The sequence below is a fragment of the Peromyscus maniculatus genome, chromosome 20 (genome assembly GCF_049852395.1).
Source record: "Peromyscus maniculatus bairdii isolate BWxNUB_F1_BW_parent chromosome 20, HU_Pman_BW_mat_3.1, whole genome shotgun sequence".
NCBI classification, from domain to species: Eukaryota; Metazoa; Chordata; class Mammalia; order Rodentia; family Cricetidae; genus Peromyscus; species Peromyscus maniculatus.
Genome location: NC_134871.1, coordinates 40,840,221 through 40,862,134, shown reverse-complemented (window position 1 = coordinate 40,862,134; position 21,914 = coordinate 40,840,221). Strand labels below are relative to the sequence as shown.

General features: G+C 40.8%; 1 protein-coding gene across 2 annotated transcripts in view; it reads left to right on the top strand.

The window, feature by feature from the left end:
- Fam135b (family with sequence similarity 135 member B) overlaps nucleotides 1-21,914 on the top strand; it is a 284,289-nt gene that overhangs the window by 175,926 nt on the left and 86,449 nt on the right. For both annotated transcript variants that reach the window (XM_042264605.2, XM_042264606.2), the window contains exon 4: nucleotides 17,664-17,803. In XM_042264605.2, coding sequence (XP_042120539.1) covers nucleotides 17,664-17,803 — 140 coding nt within the window. The remainder of the gene's footprint in view (nucleotides 1-17,663; nucleotides 17,804-21,914) is intronic.

The window sequence follows — 21,914 nt, the reverse complement described above, 5'->3', positions numbered from 1 at the left end:
GTTTATTTACTTGATGTCTGCATTTCCTCTTGAATTTAATAATAATGCTGCATTCAGTAATAAATCATGACCATTTTAAATGTGGAAGAAACAGCTTTAGTATTTATATTGCGTAAATATAAATCTTTTCACCATGATAGTTCTGGAAAATGGGATGCTACATCATCAATGAAAAGCTGTGAGATTAAGACTCTTATCATAGATAAGACAAAAGTTCTTGTACTACATATATCAAGTCAAGCTACCAATTAAATCAAAGAGAGCTAGCCCTGCCCAAGGTCACATAAAGAAATCAGTTGGCTTTTGTTGATTTGCTTCTGAATAGAGTAATGCTTGGTGATTGTCCATTAGTCATAGGCACAGCATCCAAAGATGTTTTTACTGTGTGCACAAACTTCTTGGCTTTGTGCTTGGTGGGCTATTGAGTCATGCCATCATCCAGGAAATGTCGAGTCTCTCCTGTTACTGATGTCATCAACTTACATAAATGTCCTGGTTTTATTGGTTGATTTGAACCTTATGAGTAGGCTGAAAGATTCTGGTTCTTAAGCCACAGACAAAGGAGAGGGGCTGGGTAGAAGAAATACCCATATACTCCAACAAGCAGAATATGTCAAGGTAACCTTGTGTTATAGCTATGGGCAAAGCATTCCTCAGAAGATCCACTTATTTACTTTCAGGGATGAGTAGTCTGACTCAAAAGCTTAGACAGCAAAGGGAACAGATACCATACAATGCAGAGATGCGAAGCATTTGATCTCATTTGAATCACCCATCAGATAGCTGCAGGTGCTAATTGACTTGATGATTTTCACAAAAGTCTGCAAAAAAGCCTAAGCAACTGCTGTCATAATGCATATGCCAGAATTGTCATCAAGGCTGAGACAATGTTTATAATGTATACCTTAGCTTTGTGACCTCAAAATGGAGATTCTTAAGTCAACTAAAACCAAGTGAGCCCATGGGACTTATTAGTGTTTTTCTTTAACAGTGTTCAGCTTTGCTTCTCTTTGCCATTTACACAGTCCCCTCAAAGAAGTTAGTGTTGTTTAGTCATGAGGAGCTCTGTAAACATTCTGTCCTTGTTGCCTGATGTGGTGCTTTTATGACAGTTGATGGGAGAATACAACAATGGGTACATGCTTTACTAGTTAACAGGGTAAGAGGCCAATTTCATTTGCCTTTTGTCCTGCTGTAGTGATCTATATCAATGTAATAAGGAAGGTAGGTATATGCATATCTTGTTTATTCCTCATATTACCCCTGCAGCAGTACAAGGACCTACAACACATGTGAGATGCAAGAGCCAGCCAGCTTGTGAATTTGCTGTCTGGCCACCTGACAAACCCAGCACTATACCTCACCTTGAGCTTCTCACTTCCCCCTGACCATACAGAGAAGATTTTCAGGTCTTACCCATGGGTCCTTTCTCCTCTCTCTTGGATCACTTGCCTCCCAGTATGCCCAAAGGAAGGCTCTTATGTAAAGCTTTCCTGTGCTCATCCTGCTAGATAACCAACATCACCATCCTTTAACAGATATCACACTGACATGAGAAAATCCTTGATAGATTTCTGGAGGACCTTCTAGAGCACTGTATACATGGTGACATTTTAATTCCACTTTTTAAATATGCAATAATGCAAGAAATGGGGTTATTTTGGTAAGGATTTGTACATGGCTGAATTTTGCAAAGTGTGTGTCTGGATTCAAACCCTAGTTCAGTGTCTTTGGAATGACGACCAATTTGGTGGATATTTGGTTTATTTCTTTCTTCTAATCACCTCATAATTTTAGCTATTTCAGCCATTCCTTGTATATATTGTGAAATGAGGACAAAAGTAATTTTATGTATATGAATATTGTGCTTCTCCAGCACGATTTACTGAAGAAGCTGTGTTTTTTTTTTCTTTGCCTACTTTTCACATCTTTGTAGAAAGTCAACTGATAGATAAGCATACTGATTTATTTCTGGGCTTCCAACTTTGTTGTAGTATTTTCCAGACTATTTAGATACCTATACCTTTGTGTGTATGTTGAAGTCAGGTACTGTACTGGTGCTAATATTCTTTGGTAAAATTTTCCTTGGATGTACATAATTGATTGTAGTTATTTATGAAATTTAAGACATTTAAAGTGAAAAATGGAATTTGGAATTGAGATAAGCATTACACTGAGTTTTTGCATTGCTCTGTGCAGTATTGTATGTATATTTTAATGATTATTAATTCCTCCAACTCATGGACATGGAATATCTTTCCTTTTATGTTCATCATCTCCAATTCCATTCCTCCACATCTTATAGGAGATAGAGCATTTACCCCCTTGGTTGAATTCATTGTCGAATACTTTATTGATTTGTTAGGAATTGTTACTGGCATTGTGAACTCCATGTCTTTTTCAACATGTCAATATTTTTCTGAGACATGATTCATTTATGAATTTTGATTTTTGCAAACTGAAGTTTTGCTTTGTTAGTTTTAACAATATATGGTTTACGTTTTTAGAGACTGTCTATATAAAATCTCAACATCTACCAAAGGAGACTATTTTAGCCTATTTCTTTCTGATCATTTACATTAAAATTTTCTTGTGAAGAACTTGCAAATTAAAAAATGACCACACACTGAAACTAACCAGACCTAGAGTCTATACATCTCAATGAGCTTCTATATGTTACAGTAACCATTCTGAAGCTGTGGAGCTTCACATATGATTTTGCATTTCCACTATCAAAAAATTTTTTATGCAGCCATCCACTGCAGAAAACCAATTTTTGAATGCCTTTTATTTTTCCTTTTCCTATTTACTGTGGCTTTCAGAACTATGTTCAGTTGAAGTGGTAAGACTGGGCACTCTTGTTTTGTTCCTAGCGTGAGAGGATTTGCTTTTGGTTTCTTACTACTTAGTATAACATTAACAGTGGGCTTATGACATACAGACTCTGCTAGGTTAGATTGTATTATTTCCATATTCCATTTGTGTAGGCTGTTGTGAACCACCTACATGAGTGCTGGGAACTTAACTCAGGTCCTATGGGTGAGCAGCAAGTACTCTTAATCACTGAGTCATCACCCCAGCCCCTAAAGGTGATAGAAGATGTTTTGTAAAAATTTAGTAAACCAACTTTTGCTGTTCTTCAGAGAAATCATCTGACTAACTTCCAGAGTACCTGGGTTTGGGCAGAACTAAGAGTCATGCCGCCGGGCGGTGGTGGCGCACGCCTTTAATCCCAGCACTCGGGAGGCAGAGCCAGGTGGATCTCTGTGAGTTTGAGGCCAGCCTGGGCTACCAAATGAGCTCCAGGAAAGGCGCAAAGCTACGCAGAGAGAAACCCTGTCTCGAAAAACCAAAAAAAAAAAAAAAAAAAAAAAGTCATGCCATGTGGCTGTGAATGGCTCAGCTTCCCAGCTGAGATGTAACTTAACTAATGTTAAAATAACGTAAGTGGCCAGGCAGTGGTGGTGCACGCCTTTAATCCTAGCACTCGGGAGGCAGAGGGAGACAGATCTTTGTGAGTTCGAGGCCAGCCTGGTCTACAGAGCGAGATCCAGGAAAGGCCAAAGCTACACAGAGAAACCCTGTCTCAAAAACCAAATAAATAAATAAATAAATAAATAAATAATGTAAGTGGAACATGATAGTAGGCTCCCGAAGATAGTCTATCGTAGAAGATGTGGGCTTGAGCACATGTATGTGTGAACAATACAGAAGGAAGGGTTAACTCCAGAATGTTCAAGGGACTAGAAAAATCAGGTTTCTGCTTCACCCTAAGAAAGGAGAAGGAGTGGGTGGGGGGATTAGTAGGGGGAGATTAGGAGGAGAGGAAGGAGGGAAAATGTGATCAGGCTGGGAAATTAATTTAATTAATGAAAAAGAGAACTTTCTGAAAGTCATAGCACAGCTACATCCCTTTGCCAATTCGTTAATTCTGTCAGGTAAGCTATCTTTAACAGAATACTCCTTCAGAATATAATAAGATAAAGATTAGTGCTATCTTAGATTTCTACTCAAATCTGAGGGAAGAAATCATAGCTAACTTGTTGGCATATGTTCTGTGTGTATCTTTAATCTCACTGATAGAGAGGGCACAGCCTACACTTTGGGGGCCCTTCCACTAAAGAAACCAATTTGCACATGCAGTCAGCTTGTGCAAGCTATAGGAACTGGTGTTGGACAGAAAGGTTTCCCATTTCCACTCTTGCTTCTTTTTCTTTAAGAAATTATGTGATTTTCCCCCTTACCTATTGCCAAACATATTTTTGACAGTCATTCTTTGACATATTATCTAGAAGATATCTCATAGTTTATCTTTTAACTTTTCAAGGTAATTTTTGTCATCTGCATTTTAAACTTCTAAGTTTAATATGCTAGAGTTTTGTCTACAGGCTAAGACTGGGTTTCTGATCCCCATAATTATTCTTTTAAACAACATGATGCTGGAAACTCATAGCATTTCCTTTGATGGTTGGAGGAGTTGAGGTTCAGAGGGATGTAGGGATGTCCTGATTTGTGCTCAGACTTGTTTGCTGATAGTTTTGAGACATAGTTTTGTGCAGTTACTCTGGTGCAGCCTGGAGGCTCTCTATGAGTGCCACCACCCCAGCAGCAACTCACTGACACAATCTGCCCTGTGTTGCCACCTTTCCATTGGACATATTTTCCTACACAAGTATTTTCTACAGGAGTCATGAGCAGCATTTGAAATAGCACCAGGCCAACTCTGTTGTCCACATGCTCACTTCCTTGCCTCAGAAAATTCTAAATATTTGCACTTAGCTGGCTGAATGTATTTGGTCTCACTGCCCAAGAGACTTTATCCTGCTGAGGACTGAGATATGCACTGGTCACCAGCCAGTGGGAGCTGAAAGCAAGCTCTCTGAGTAGACCATCTTCACCTGGACTAACAGAGGACACCTATCTCCTCCATCAGAAGTGGTATGAATAAAACATACATACCTATACATACATACACAGCAAAGGTCTTTCAAAATATGTGCATATATCTTTTTTTTTTCAAAATCCATTTTTCTCTTTCCATCTGATACTATACTACTTTTCTAACCTAACTGAACCATGGTTGCCAACAATGTGTTAATGAGATCTCTCTCTCTCTCTCTCTCTCTCTCTCTCTCTCTCTCTCTCTCTCTCTCTCTCTCTCTCTCTCGTGTGTGGTGTGTGTGTGTGTGTGTGTGTGTGTGTGTGTGTGTGTGTGTGTGTGTATGTGTGTGTGTAGGGCAGGTGCCAATGCCAGGTGTCTTCATCAATCACCTGTAACTTTATTTTTGGAGACAAACTCTCTCAGTGAACCTGGAGCTTGCTGATTCAGCTAGGCTTGCAAATCTCAGGTATCCTCCTTTCTCTAGCTTCCCTGCACTGGGGTGACAGCTGTGCATCACTGTTCCTGGCTCCTTTATATAGTTGCTGAGGTTTGGACTCAGGTCCTCATGTTGGCTTGGCAACCAGTTTACCAATGGAGCCAGACCTCAGCTCTATTTTTGTGTTTTTCTTTGCTTGTAGGTTTGTAGATATTCTAGCCTCTGTCAAGTTTCAATTGAGACAGCACAGGGAAGTACTCATTTTCCTTTCTAGATGGTAAATTTCTCTACCCTAAGTGTGCTTTATTTTTGTTAAGTTTTAATTTTGTAATACTAACAGACTTTTAAGTGAGCAAATGCTCACTATTTTCTTTGTAGAAAGTATTTGTTTTGTATAGACTCAGGCCTGTGGGATCAGAAATTATCCTCCTCATTGCCAGGACTTAGTGCCTGGGAAATCAGCATCACTCCATTCTTAGATTTAAGGAAAGGCGTGGAGTCTGAATAACTATAATCTTAAAATGTTTTAGGATAATCTCTAGACTCCATTTAGATACCTCTTCCCTTTTACTCAAGCCGTATAGGAAACCTCAGCACATGTGTTCTAGTATTGATGGTGGTGACTTGGAACAATTCAGGTTGCCATGGTTAAAGTTCAGGGTGCAGTAAGTCATGAGCCTTGAAAATGAATGCTCTTGTTTGCCACCCTTAAAGTAAATGTGTTGTGCTTCAGTCTTCTGAGATTCTTACCAATGACTGACTCACATGCTCACTCAGTGATTATTAGTAATAGCACTAATATCTGAACCGCACAACCAGTTCTGTTGATCAAACAACTGTATATATCAAGCAATATACTAGGTTTTTTATAAATGTTATTTTATACATAGCCATCTTGGAGAAAAGACCATGCTTTACTTTTTTCAAAGAAGCCTGGAATCTGGAGTCTGAGATTTATTTCCTGTATAAAGTCCCTTATATTATAATCATGTCAAATTTAATTTTCCTCATGCTATATTCCAACGTATATGTACAATTTGGAGAATGCATAGCAGAAACAACTTTCCTCACAAAATTTGCATTCTGGTCAGAAGAGTGGTCAATCAACACAAGCCAAGAGGTATTATATGGTAATGAGAAAAATGCACAACTGTTAGGAAAAATCTGCCAACTTACAGATTGATGACTAATGAAGAGGCAGAGGAATGCTACCAGAGATTGTGTGTGTGTGTGTGTGTGTGTGTGTGTGTGTGTGTGTGTGTGTGTGTGTGTGTGTTTAAGAGGACCAGTGAAGCATTAGTTCAATATCAAGGTTAGAGAGTATCTCAGGAAAGAATGCACAACCAGTTCAGTATGGACTGGAACATTCCTTGACCATTTGGAAACCTGTAGGGCACTAAGCACTTGGACAGAAACATATTTAGGTGGCGAAAAGGGCAAAAGTTAGTCTTGGGGACACTGCAGAATGTGTGTAACACTGAAAAGAAAAGCCAGTGGGGACATCCTTGTAGTCAGCTACTATTTTTTAAATGAGGGAGTGGGGGGAGGGTGAGCAATTTGGCTTTGCTATGTATTTTATTTCTGATGAGAAGGTATAGAGAGAGTACATTTAAAGATCATTGAAAAAGACCTGGCCTAGGAAGGGGAAATTCTTACATAAAATAAGGCAGGAAAAATACCCAGGACTTTTTAGTGATTAGGAGTGTGCACTTTCTCAGTCCCAAGACCAGGTGTGATGAGTAAAGAAAATATATATGTCAACTCAGTAGTGGGTAGGGCTGACATGCTCTGGGGATGCTCTCAGACATTTAAGGCAAGTGCATTATTTACGCTGAACTGTCATAACACAAGACCTCACAGAAACAGCGTAAGGGAAAAAGTCTTTATTTGGGTTCATGGTTCTAGAGGGTTTTAGTGCATCATGTCACAGGAGACATAGTAGAGCAGCAAGGAGCACAGTGGTGGAGGAGGTCACATCATTACAGACCAGGAAACAGAGAACCAGGGACAGGAAGTAACCAAGTATAGAACAAACTCCAGGATTCTATAACGGCAACCTGCCTCCTCTAGTTGGGCTCTATATACTCAAGTAACACAGACAGCTGAGAATTAAGCTTTGCAATGACTAACCTGTGATGAATACTTCAAACTATATCAGCAAGGGTGGGCAACGCCCTGACCCTTGCCTACAAAAGCTTACAAAGGGCCAAGTGGAGCAGTGGCCATGGTGTCCAACAACATCAACTGTGTTTATGTCATCGAAACTTTAATATATGACAGAAACACTGTAAGTGGAGAATGATTTGCTCTGGATCATGGTGTCAGGGGGTTCATCATGATGGGTAAGGCATGTCAGGAAGCTTTGTTGCTTGGAATAGGTTAAAGAAGCGGGAAGACATCAAAACCTTCACTGATCCCTCAAATTCCTGTCATCGAAGCGGGAGCACAGTGAGTGTGTGTTGTCATACACTCAGGTGTTCCAAAGACTGTGGCAACTTCTTGGGGCTAAGGCAGGAAGTCCTGGAGTTCAGATCAGGAATGGTCCCAGAGAGCACAGAATGGGTAGTAAAAACTCTTCCACCCCATGCCCACTATGTCCAATAGAAAATTAATGGTTTGATTCAGACAAGGGCAGGGCTGAGTAAAGTGACCTCAGAATCTAGATCACACACCATGTCAGGTCCCTGAGATATGTAGACTGACAAGAAAGCCTGAGGGCATCAATAAATCACAGAGATGATATCTGACCCTAGAGTAACTCCAAAGTCTACATTCAGAGAAACTACCTAGCAAATCTGTGGCATTTGGTACCTCTGTGCAAGTATTGTGAATAAATTCTGTAGACCACTCCAGTGTCCTGAAAGTCAAGGGGCTCAAAGCACTTTCTAATTTAGAAAGACAACATGAAAATTTGAGAAGATGAAGCCACACATGCAGGTCTGGAGCAGCAAGGCTAAACAGCCTTGGCTTGAAAAATACCTTGCTTATTTTGACAAGGGGCAATATTCAGTAATGGCAGCAGGTAGGAACAAGTGTAATAATTGACGCCCTCTTTCTACTGTGGCCAAATATGTTGGTCTCTTCCCCAGGCCTTCAGCTTCCTCACAGCTCATAAAGGATTTTTGCCCAGCTAACTGATAGTCTATATAGGACCCTGTTCACTGCCATGCCTGGCATGCATTATGTTTAACTTACATTTATACTTTATGAAATGCTGTTTCTTTTAACCATCTTTTCTGCACCCTGCACTATACACCAGAGCTAGGTATGTGCACTAATTCTCAAGTGGGAAGGGCAGCAGAGGAAATCTGAAGCGCTGCAGGGGAGTCCAGGTGAAGGCACTGATGGGCAACTCATCCAAGGCTTAGGTTGGGCAGGACTATGCTCTGCCACTCTAGGAAACCTGTTGGGTGCTGATATTTTTCTGGGCAATTCAAGCTTGCTCAGACCCTGGAGCTGAGGCTGGACTGCCTGCTAGATACTCTGCCTCTGTAGAAGACAAAAGCAAAATAGGCACCCGATCCTGATCCTGCCCGTTCAGCAGTGGCTGAGGGGACTCCAACTATTTGTGTAACAACCCATGATTCTGTGCTGTATTCTGTGACCTAGGCCAAAGTCACCATGAGCTAGAGAGCCATGCTGTGCTCCTGAGAACACTCACCATCAGGCAGGGACACTGCGGCACTTACAAATGTTTGATTAGCTGCGGTTGCAGCTAAACTTAGTTCTCCTTGGGAAGCATATGGCTGTGGCAGATGGTCCGGGAAGGCCCAAATCACATAAGCAGGCTCTTTGTTTCACATTTTGCTGAGTTTCCTGATGATTTATTAAGGGGAATGTGTGTGTGTGTGTGTGTGTGTGTGTGTGTGTGTTCAGGATTAAAATGTGGAATTGCAGTTATGCCCTTCTCAGAGAGTCCCATGCTATGGTTTTAGGCATAGTTCATGTCTATGCTACTGTGTGCAAGGGACCATGTATTGATATAGACTGTAGGTCAGTATGACAACTTAGCCGGTAACAGAGACTGCATCAGCAAGCTAGCTGCTCCATCTGACATCTAGCTCAGGAGAATATGATAAAACACAATGGGAGGGGCTGTCTTGGACATAATAAGCTTATGCTTTATCTTTGGCATAAAGGTCAAGAGCATAAAACACCATACTTACTCAGAAAGAGGTGGGGCTACAACTGCTGCCTCATAAATAAAAATGTATTAACTCTTGGAGCCAGCTCAGATTCCGCAGAGAAGAGAGTACAGTTTATGAAGTAGAAATAAATGGGTCAAAGAGCTATAGTTTGGTACACTGAGGCAAGAGGTTGTTGAAGAAGTCAAGGGGGCCTGGAGAAGTCAAGAGTGACAGGTAAGAGGTGGCATGACCTTAGATACTTCCATTTGAGAATGATGGAAGGTGTGGTGACTGTGGTGGTGGAGAGATCAAATATTGCTAGTGCTGTTTTTGCCTGTGAAGGAAGGAGGGATGCGAGATTTAAAAGTTTTCTCTATAGTCCTTCAGGTGTGATCACAGAGCTTTTCCATGTACCAGCCAAGCAATGCCCACTGTGCATCTAGTCTTCTTCCTTTTCAATGTAAAATGCAACTGAAGATCTCTACCCTCTACCCCCTTTTTCCCATGAGACTTCTATTGGTAAAATCCTGTAGTTGATCCTGTTATAGCCACATCTGTTGCCATTTTTCATCTAATAGTATGTCTGTTCACCACTTTGGCTACCCATCATTTGTTACACCCCACATCAAGCACCTTCAAAGACCCACCCTGAGATGGTGGTGCTCTCCCAGTCCCAGCTCACAGCTGAGAAAACTGGGGTTCAGACTGGAAGATGCTTTGTGTATGCGTACACACTATATAGATTCCAATGCTAAGAGCAAACCCACATTTTTCAACTCAAATCTGACTTTTGTTCTTTAAAAAAAGAAAAACAAAAAACATAGGTATAAGACTGTGCACTGCACACGGTTACTGAAATGCAAATTGAAGTACTTGAGATTGCTCAGCAGTGAGGACTAATCTGGAGGAAGGCCCAGCTGGTGGGCTGTTGGAGGACTAGAGTGTGCTGCAGGCTTCATGCTAGGCTTTTGCCTTTGTGAGTATAGAGCAGCTCAAATTATTGACCAATAAAGAGTTATCAAGTGCTGGACTGACTGGGCTCAATCTAATAGGCAGGTCATTGTGGCTTATAATTAAGTAATTAAACCCACTCAGTGTTGATAGGAGAACACTCCCTAGCAAATTGCAGCAACAGCTCCTGCTTATTGCCAGACATTTAAATGGTGTTTAATTTGGCTCTTGAGTTTAGTTGCCCTCTTGTAAGTATGAATTTGTGCCAGATATAGAACCTGCTTTCTTACTTGAGTTTTCTTGCAGAGTAAGTTATGAGTGAGAAATCCTCAACATTAGAACTATGATACTGACAAGAATCCTACTAATGTGGGATGGCTTTGCCAAGTTGTCCTCCTCCAGCCTTGTTCTCATTAGTAACTGATGGAATTATTGACTAAGCATGTGTAGAGTTGAGTGATTCTAGTACCCAGAGCCTACTCATCCATGATTCTAGAACTTTGATAAAACAAAATTGGTGAAAAAGATCAACAGAAGTGAAATATGAGAGAAAGAAGTTAGAAATCATCACACAGAATGTTGGAGAGTATCCCCTTCCATTATATTCTCACCATCAAGAAAATAAAATCTAACATATTACCAATATGGTTAGGTAGCTGAATAGTAAATGATCAGGTAAATGTCAAGAAATACAAGAATTTGAAACAACAACAACAAAAGAACACATTCTGGAGCATGTTGGCTTTTGTTCAGTTTGACATTGAGTATATAGCAAACTATATGTTCACAAGCTTCCTCATGAATAAAATGAAAGCTCATATAATCAAGGTGACAGTTAAGTGATACATGTAAAGCATGCAAAAAAATCTGGAACATGGATGGCCAATCCAAAGCTAGCTCCTAGCAATGTTCTAGGACCTGCAAACCTCCAGTCATAAACAGGAAGACTATTATGGGAGTACCCACCCATCAAACTTAGCTAATGGAAGTCATTGTCTTCCATGATGCAACCAGTGATGAGTCAGTCACTCATGTGCCACGGACAGGTTCACACCCATGTCCATACAGGTCAGCCCTGTTTGTCACAAAGCAAAACCTGTAAGACATAAAAGTGGGATGGAGACTTGGTGGGAGGAGGGAGAGGAGTTGATAGCAGTGGTAGGAGGATAAAAGAGGGATGAATGTGGCCAGAAAGTATCATTTATGAAACTGTCAAATTATAAATTACAAAAAAATGATTGCTGGGAGCGCTGTGTATATCAAGCAAGCACTGTGCCATCATAAAAGAAAGAAAGAGGAAGGAAGACAGACTGTGGAAAAAATTAAATTTGTCTCCTATTTATAACATATTATAGAAGTGGTTTTATAAACCATATAGTTAGTGAAAATATCTACTTTCCAACTCAATTTAGTGTACATAAAATATCACCTTAATTAACAGTTTTCAATTACCCTTTGTGAGTTGTTGCAAATAATGCAATATTACTGACAATGAGGCATTCTTTAGGGGGAAAAGGATGACTGGGTTGAATCAAAGATCTCATTCGTTAATCAACAGACAGTTGGCTAAAACAGACACACACCACAAGGAACCCTACAATGTTGTTCATTGCTGAATCCCAGTTTTCTGCTTAGATCTGGTGTATATGGGTCAGTAGTATCTGTTTAAAGCATGCATGAATGGATCTAGTTTATTAAAAGTCATGAAATAGACTAATCTGGATTCTGTGAGAGTCATAAATTTATTCCCACACCTTTAAATGCAAAAATAATCAGCATCCATCCCATCTACAGTCGAGTACTTTAAATAGAAAGCAATAAAAAAATACCCAATAGTCATTGGAATTGCAGTAAAAATGACATTTTATTGTTGTGTCACCAGTGAGATGTGCTTCACAAATTGAAAGTACTCACAGAATTACATTGCTTCAGTATTGCAGATGAGTGCTTGTTATAAACTCCTTGTTAGCAGAAATGCTTTTCCCCATCTCAAACTGTCCAGAAAGCCCCGGGTTTATGCTGGCTCCCTTTCCAGATTCTGGATCTGATAAGCTCCTCACTGCTATGCATTAGGTTGGCAGCTAAATCTATAGAAGTGAGGATCCTTAGAGCTCATGAAGATCCTCATAACTTAGTGGAGAGCTCCTTGCTGGTCCAAGATCTGTTTAGATCTCTGGAGATGCTGCTGTAAGCTCCTAGTTTATAACTCTGTAGAGAGACTGTGCTTTGAATGTTTGTCATCTCCAAAACTGGCAATAAACCTTAGTTATCATAATAGTGTTGTGAAGTAGGACTTAGAAGGTAAGAGCTAAGACTATACCTGAGGGTATGATAGTTACCACCACAAAATGGCAAGTTATTGTTACTTTTGTCATGGGGATAATACAGCAAGGAGGTCTTTGCCAGAGAGAGACCCCTTGACTCTCCAGAACTCTAGAGCCAACAAATTCCTACTCACTGTTAACTGCCCAGTATGTGGTAATATGAAATCATAGCACCAAACACATTGAAACACCTTTCACATACTCAGCTGTGGATCAACAGAGTTCAACTTTCCTGTCATACAGAAACAAGTCATAGTGCAGCAAAACCAGTCTTACCCAGGAGCGCCTGAACCTCATAGTGTTGAGACTTCTCATTTTGGCCTTTACTTTCTTCACTTATCTTTATTTTGGTCACCAAGTTGCCCCTCTGTTCCAAAGAATATGTGAATATCTCCTTGGATAGGAAAATTTGTCTTTTCTGATGCCCCTTCCCCCACCCCACACACAAATTTCACACACATAGAAAGAAAAATAAGGGAAAAAAACAACCAACCAAGCAAACAACAACAACAAAACCTCCTTGTTCCTCAGGAGTTCCTGTTTCCCACCCAGGTTAACGCTACTTTAATGAGTGAATGGACAACCATAACATTTACACCAATCAAGTGTATGCCCCAATCCCACGAGCCAGCAACATGTGAATCACATTTTGAATTTATTTTTCAACATGACTTTGCTTTTCTTCTTCCTTGAATTGTTGGAAGAAAAGTAATCATTTTGTTTCAAAGCAGCTTTCTATCTTTCCTAGTAGCAGGCAGAAAATGAACAGTGTACAGTCATCTTTAAGCTTACTTTCATCCTACTTGGAAATCTGAGTTTTGAGAATTTTACAGTTAAAAACTTTCTTTTTTATTCACCATTTCCTGGAAACTAGGAAGGACAGTTTCTTGCGATATTTGAGCTCAGATTTATTTACCTACCCAAGGCCAGGCATCCAGAAAAGTAGTGGGAATGAATGTAGAAATAACTAAATAAGACCCTCCATAAGAGAAGTCTTTCTTCTGAAATCCAGGTGGTCCTGGGGGCACTCACATTCAGATGGGGCTTTTTGAATGTGCTTTTTAATGGTGTGGAGGGGGGGAAGCATTCTCTCACAGGGTGTGGGTTGAGTTCAAGAAAATTCAGAGGTGAATTTCCAATATTTAATCTGGTCCCTGTCAGTGATTAATGAGGGTGCTGTTGGCATTGGGTTCTGTAGGAAGATTGGCAGTTCCAGCTTGTCATCTATGCTCACAGAGCCTGTGTTGTGTGTGTGTGTGTGTGTGTGTGTGTGTGTGTGTGTGTGTGTGTGTGTGTGTGTCAGCAGAGGAAGAGCATCAACTGAATTTTAAACATTAAGAGGTCTGTAGATATGATAAGTATTCATCTGACTCATTTTAGGGGGAAAGAGAAATATTGAGATATAAAACTTTGGCTGGGCAGTGGTGGCGCACGCCTTTAATCCCAGCACTTGGGAGGTAGAGGCAGGCGGATCTTTGTGAGTTTGAGGCCAGCCTGGTCTACAGAGCGAGATCCAGGAAAGGTGCAAAGCCACACAGAGAAATCCTGTCTCAAAAAACAAAACAAAACAAAAAGATATAAAACTTTGTTCTCTTGCCCTTTGCCCTGAATCCAGAAGCAGCTGTTGAGATGTATTTTGTGTACAGTGGGAACCTCTGTACTTTTCTCTGCCCTGTTCGCTTTCCCCTTGGTCACCTTCTTTCCCCCACTATCTTCTTCCTCTTCCATTCCTTCCTTTCTCCTTTCATCTTATTAATTAAAGCTCATACCCTCCACATACATGATGCATTTCCTGACATGGAGAAGCAGACATATTTGCAAAGACTTGAGTGTACATCCTCTTATAGACCTCTCAGGGTAGGCTCCATGTGTGATGAAATATCAGTTTTCATTAATACATCCAAAAGATAAAAAAGGACCACTCTTCAACATGTGCATTACTTTTTTTCTTTGTTCATTTGTTGGTATAATGGCTTGAACCCTTACACTGACCAGGTAACTTTTCTATACCTCTGACAATTCTCTAATCCTTTTTGAATTTTTGCTTTGAGATAGCATTGAACCAAGTTACCCAGACTGGTCTTGAACTTGGTCTATAGTTCAGGGAGGCATATAACTGTTCTGCTTCCGCCTCCTGAGTAGCTGGGATTATAGACCTTTATCACCTGGTCTGGCCACTGTGCACTATGAAGGATACAGACCATATATTTTCCCCATCTCTGGGTTCTTTGTGCCTGCTCATGAGAGGAAGAAGAGGCACAGATGATGTGAATTGGTCCCTCTAGTCTAATGGGGAAACCTGCACAAAGAGAGCACAGCATCCAGGGTCAACTATTTTAGTCAGGAGCTTTGCTGAGAAGAAAAATGTGTTCCCTTTAGGATGTCAAGAAGAGGGAGAAAGGTTGGGATATCCACACATGGACTGCCCTCACTGAAGGAGAGGGAATCCCAGTGGGGCTACACAGGCAGGCAAAATCTCAGTGATGTTCACCACCAGAGAGAGTGTCTTGTGATCAGTGTACATTCCCTTATGAATGAACATACAATCCCTTGTTTGGTGATGATGGAAAATGACACAGAGTCCCATACAACCTGCTAAGTGCCCTGTCTTGGGATGAGCAGGGTATTGTGGGGCTTTGGGCTCTTCAGTGATGACAAATGGTACCCTGTGACCTAGTCTGCCAATCTGATCTAAATCAGAGGACATTTGTCTTTAGGGACCTGCCTAATTTCATGGCACTCACCAGAAACTACTGAGAAAGCCAGTTCTCAGCACAGCTAAAATGCCATCACCTTGTATACTGCAGCCCCTGTATGTGCCAGGTCATAGGATCCTGGTCTCTTGGATTTTCTTTATACCCATGATACTTCCACTTGATCAGTGTAGATATGCCCATTTTTTTTTTTTACAAGAAAGCTGCTCTTATAAGAGATGATGTCACCTCCTCAAAAAGGAAACAGATTCTTTGCCAGCTGTCCCTCCCGGCAGCAGACAGTTCATGCCGCTCTGACCTTCAGAGTATTTACTCCATCCATCCTCTTCCACTTTGTTGGTCTGACTTATAGATCAACCAGGCTCTGACAAGGGAAGGAAGAAGAAAAGGGGGCAGTGGCGGGCAATAAAAACAGAGCAATCTGTACGCAGAGGAGATTCTATTTAAAAGCCATGTCAACTTGAATCCAACACGTCTCCATGGAGCTGGATTAGGACTGTGATTTTATTTCTTCGTGATGATGTACAAATTAGAGCAGACAGGTCTCAGTAGCCCTGCGGGCAACATGGGGTCTAGCATGGTTTCTGCTTCCTAGCTACAGAAGTGTGTGCTTGGATGCTACTGTGCATTGAAATGGTATGCCAATGCTCTCAGTCCTTATTTCCTAGGGACTCAGATACCACGAGTGGTTTTTATTTGCCATGTGATCATATTTCTTTCTTTTTGTAAGCTCCTTTTTTTTTCAATCAAGCTTGCATTGGTTGCTTTTCCTTTGCTATGATAAAACATTACCATCAACACAACTTACAGAAGAATGAATATATTTGGGCTTACAGTCTCAGAAGGTTAGATTTCATCATAACGATGGGGACAGCATGGCAGCAGCAAGCATCAGGCATGGTAGCTGGAGCAGGAATCTAAGAGCTCATGCCATTAACCACAACTTCAAAGTAAAGAGAGAGAGAAAAAACTGAATGTAGGTGAGGGTTTTTACTTTCAAAGACTGATTCCAGTGACATATTTCCTCCAGCAAGGCCATGCATTCTAACCCCCACCTCCCACACACAGTGCCACTAACTGGGTCACATGTCCAAAATCCAGAGCCTTTGGGTAACAATTCTCATTCAATCTCAAGGTTCTTGGTTATCCATTTTGACAACTGTTGTATAGCCACACTGAGAGACATTTGTCATCATTCCAACCAGGCCATTTACAACCTTGCCACCTCCCAAGGACCACTATCTTCAAGTGGTATCACATGAAGTTTATGGTTTAACTTGTGAATTTGGGGTGAACACAAACATCCAATTGCTAATAAAGAAATACTAAGGCACTGTCCTCTAGTTTTAGGGCATTAGTCTATAGCATACTTATCCTAGAATTTTTCTTGGGGATTAAGAAAAACACATTTAAAGTGCTCTGGAAGCTATTAAGTATGTATTATAGATATTATTATGAATAAGTAATTGTTGCCTTGCATAAACTTTAACATTATTTATCTTTAAATAATTACATGCTTTTTCACTCTAAAATTTGTGTGGTAGTATTTATAGTCACGTACCTATTTCACACACATGAAGACCCTGGGGAATGGATGCAGTTAGATCTCTTAATGTTATTGTCTACTTGAATGAAACTTGGCATTGAAATGTTGTTTAGTGATTATGAAATAGAACACATTGAAGCTCCAGCATAACATGGTTCGTTAGAGTGCTTCTCAGCAGTACAATTAGAATGTGATACTTGCCCAAAATTCTCGACAGAACATTCCTCCGATCACACACAATATAGCAGCATTTGCAGGGGCGATGGATGCTATGAGCACTAGGAAGTCTTTGCAGAAAGAAAGCTGCCTTCTCTAGTTTATTCATCATACTCTTTGTTTCCTGGATTGTGGTGAAAGGACTCATGGTATTGACATGTGATCAGGTGAGGAATTCTGCAGGTACCAACTTCCAGATAGGAATGCTGCTCACAGCAAGAATGACTTTGCTAAAGTCACGTGCCTTATGAGACATTGAACATGGTTCTCTTGAGAGACAGTTTGCTCCAGTGAACAAAACCATTCCCACGGTAGGTGCTCATTCATTTGTGATCTTAAGCTTTGGAAACTGTAGTTCAGGTTAGAATCACAGTATTCCCTAAGACCAGAAAGACACCTGATGGGACTGTATTTTCAGGATTGTTCCAAAGTTCATGGCCTCCTACTGATTTCCTTCCTGTTTGCAGAGAGCAGCAGCCTGCATTCAGCCTGTGTCCATGAGAGTGCCGTGCATAGTCGAATCTTCCAGATCTTATACAGGAATGAAGAAGTTCCCATAAATGATGCCATGCTCTTCCGGACTCATTTGCTCTTAGACGGTGAGAGGGTAAGTCTTGCTCTCCTGCCAGACACAGAGGTTGTCTTTCCTGACTAACCATTCCATCTTGTTGTTGAATTCAGGGTGAGTGAAGGAGAAGCTACTGATTGATTCTGAGATCTGGTAAGAATTTATGGTTCAGATATTCACCTGCTTCGGATGTGTTTTTCTTCTTCATTCTCATGCCTGCTCATTCCATGAAACCATGGTCACAGACAGTCACTCCTTACTTGCCCGGGTGTACCTCTGCTCAGGCTTACTGTCCATGAATGTATGGTTTAATTACCTGTTCTTTTTAAGCTCTGGGTTAGGTCATTGGAAAAGACATAGAAGTGAAGAAGGTTTCAAGGCCCCTTGTCTTCAAGGGCCTGGTAGCTCAGTTAATGAGCAACAAGCACATTATAGAGGAGAAGATTCAGTCTCTGCACTGAGGCTATGGATGATAACCAGAACCAATTACAAAGAGAACTAACTAGAAGCCAAGGAATCTGATGGGATGTTTTAAAATAAATACAGACAGGGAGTAGCTGTAGAGGCCCTGTGGATATTTTATTCATATATGCTATAGTGACATAGAAGATTTAGGTAGACTTAAAAATATACAGAATAGTAAGAGGGAGGAACAGTAGAATGAGCCAGAGAAGATAACAAACACAGAGGATGTCAATGGCCAAGCCACATGACAACCAAAGGTAGCCTAGAGAGCAGAGTTCAGTTATACCCAGGAGATGGAGGACTCCATGTAGATAAGGCAGTCTGTAGAAATGGACTATAAGAGTGGGCCATGCCCCTCTGGTTCCTACAGTTCTTCCTCCTCTCTTCAGCAGAATTCCTCAAGCTCGCATAATGTTTGGCTGTGGGTCTCTACATATGTTTCCATCAGTTGCTGAATGAAGGTTCTCTGATAACAGTTGGAGCAGTCACCAATCTGATCACAGGGGATGGCCAGTTCAGGTTATGCATCTACTATTGCTAGGAGTCTTAGCTGGCTTCATCCTTGTAGATTTGTGGGAATTCCCCTTGCATCAGATTTCTACCTGACCCTGAAATGCCCCCCTCCAGTCATCTCTTTCAGTACTCTCCCCTTCCATTCATTCCCACAACCTGATCCTCAAGTTCCCATCCCCACCTGCCCCAAGTCCACTTGAGATCTTTTCTATTTCCCCTTCCCAGGAGATCCATGCATCTCCTCTTGGGAACTCCTTGTTCCCTAGTCTCTCTGGGTCTATGGATTCTGACATGGTTATCCTTCACTTTACAGCTAATATCCACTTGTGAGTACATGCCATGTTTGTGTTTCTCAGTCTGGGTTACCTCATTCTGGATGATTTTTACGTAGTTCATTCACTTGCCTTCAAATTTCCTGATGTCATTTTTTTTAACAGCTGAGTTATACTCCATTGTGTAAATGTACTGCATTTTTTTAATCCATTCTTTGGTTGGGGGGCATCTAGGTAGTTTCCAGGTCCTGACTATTATGAATAAAGTTGCTATGAATATAGTTGAACAAGGTCATCACAAGAAAACCCACAGAAACAACTAACCTGTCTTATAGGAACTCACAGAATCTAGTTCAACAACCAGGGAGCCTGGATGTGAACAACCTAGACCGTCTACATATATGTGATAATTGTGTAGCTTGGTCTTTGTGGAACTCCAGACAATGGGAGTAGGGGCTGTCCATAATGCTTTGGCTGGCTCTTGAGAATCTACTACTTATACTGGGTTGCCTTGTCCAGCCTTAGTACAAGGGGAGATGCATAGTCTTAAGGCAACTTGATATGCCATGCTTTGTTAATACCCATGGGAGGCCTGTCCCTTTCTGAACAGAAACAAGAAGAGTAGATTGGATGTAGGGCAGAGAGAAGGGAGGGAATGGGAGGAGAGAGGGAAAGGGAAATTTCAGACAGGATGTAAAATAAATGAATGAATGAATAAATAAATAAATAGATTGTGCCATGCTCTTGGAGACACCAGTGATAGTCCAATGTAGTTGAGAGAAGCAAAGCTTCTATTGTATAGTGATAGGAATTGGGTCTAGTTGTATTAACCATCCACTGATCTTATCACCAGTAACATCTCATATTTGTCAGATTAATTCCATTGGGCTTTTTGCTGAGTGCTTTGTAATATCTCATTGAGTCGTTGCAGTATGGTGAGGGGCTTTCTCAACCCCCTTTGATGTATAAGGATGCAGAGATTTAGAGCTGTGACTTGTCTCCATCACACCACGAAGGTGTGGTAAAGCTGTGGCTTAAATCTGGAATTTAAGAAGTGTTTTTCCAAAGAGCATATAGGACCACCACGTAAATGTGGTGGGAGAAGGGGGATCCTCCGGTTGTTCAAGCTCAGTAGTAAAGTAGAAATAACAACTATAACAAATTGCATTATTTGAAATTGGTCAACCCTTTTCGTACACTTCTTTAGTTCACTCTAATGTTATAGAGTAAGTAGAAGTATTTTATTCTCATGTTATGAATGGAAAACAACTGGATTCAGGATTTGCATTCATGCATTCTGACTTTAGAAGCTTCCTCCTTAGCCTTCAGGCTACAGGGGACCTGGAAGAAAAGAGAAGAATCACTGTGATAAACATATGTTTAGGTGTCTTGCAACTATAATAAGTAGGTTCCTATAAACATGTATATGTAGATATCTTGCAACTATAATATGTAGGCTTCTATAAACATATATGTGTAGGTATCTTGCAAGTAAGATTTAGCAAGGAACTAGGGAAAGTCATAATTAGAATCAGTCTAGTCTCAATTACCAGAGAATTGCAGTCATTAAATCTAATGCTCACAGGAAGTTCTCAGTATCCAGGCAAATGCTTGCTCAGAAAGTGGTTAATGGGTTTACTTCTCCCATCTTATTTCCAGGGAACTGATAGTGAGAGCCCATGCTCCTTTGGTTCTATACAAAGCTAGATTTTTGGTTATGAAAAATAAACATAAGAGAAGTTATTTATAGCACTTGAATTCAGCAAAATGTTAGCTTTCTAAGTATTCTTTAAAAAATAACACTTTTTAATACCACAAAGGCCCAAAGATAAATTCTATCCGTATGTCTCTGCTTGAATTATGCTTAATTAAGAAGTTATTTCCAAAGAAGCCTTTGGGTAGGTGATGTCTGTCCCTGTGGGATGAGAGTATTTTTGTAAAGAAACAAAAGACAAAATAGGTGAGTTTGGGAGAACAGTTTTATTCCTCAAAGATACATTGACACTGCCTCCACACAGGACACTATTCCTGCAAGTTGGAGTCCACAACGAATAAGGACTAACGTATTCCTTAACAAGGAAATTAGCAAGGACATATGGCAAAAAAAATAGCCAGGGTGTTTTGCCTCAAGCAGGAGAGCACTGCCAGGGATTGTGGTAAACCAGTGGTATTTGCAGGATTTGCCTGATCCAAACAGAGCTAACAAATGTCAGCCCTGCCTTGCCAGATCCAAGGGATGTTTTGCTTTTTTTTCCCCCAGAAGCTATAAACCCACAATACAAACATGAATGTGAAATTACCTGAATTTCTTGCATTTGCAACTTGTTCAAAATGTTTTTAAAAATACTACGGGGACTAAACAAAAGCTGCCTGGAGGTGAGATTTGCTTTATGGGTTTCCAACATAGGAGCTCAGAACAAGCTATGGTAATCAGAAGTGCTAAATGTGAAGAGGGAAAAGAGGTGGCTCACTTTGAGTTGCAGAGGAGGGTTTCAGCCAGCCAGGGAGCAGACAGGGGTCTAAGCCCTGTGGTACGGGGACAGTGCTGACACAGGGATGAATCCACAGAGTACAGAGAATAAAGACTGCTGCATAGCACACAATTCCCCTATACAGTTGAGAAAGGAGACCCGGGGACACGATTTTGGGGGGCATATGTGAAAAGAACTGTCGTATTGCTTTTTTTTTTTTAAATGCCAAGATTAGCACAAATATGGATGAAACCCAAACATTGAAGGAAGGAGAGTTTGAGACTTAGCATAGGAGCTTGAGTCACTTTGGAAATTAATCACTTAAGCTCCCTGATTGCCAACTTCCTCCCCTTAACATGTGGATGGTGATGTGAGTCACATGGGGATATTTGAGTGTAAGTGGTAACTTCATGCATCTCTGCACAAGTT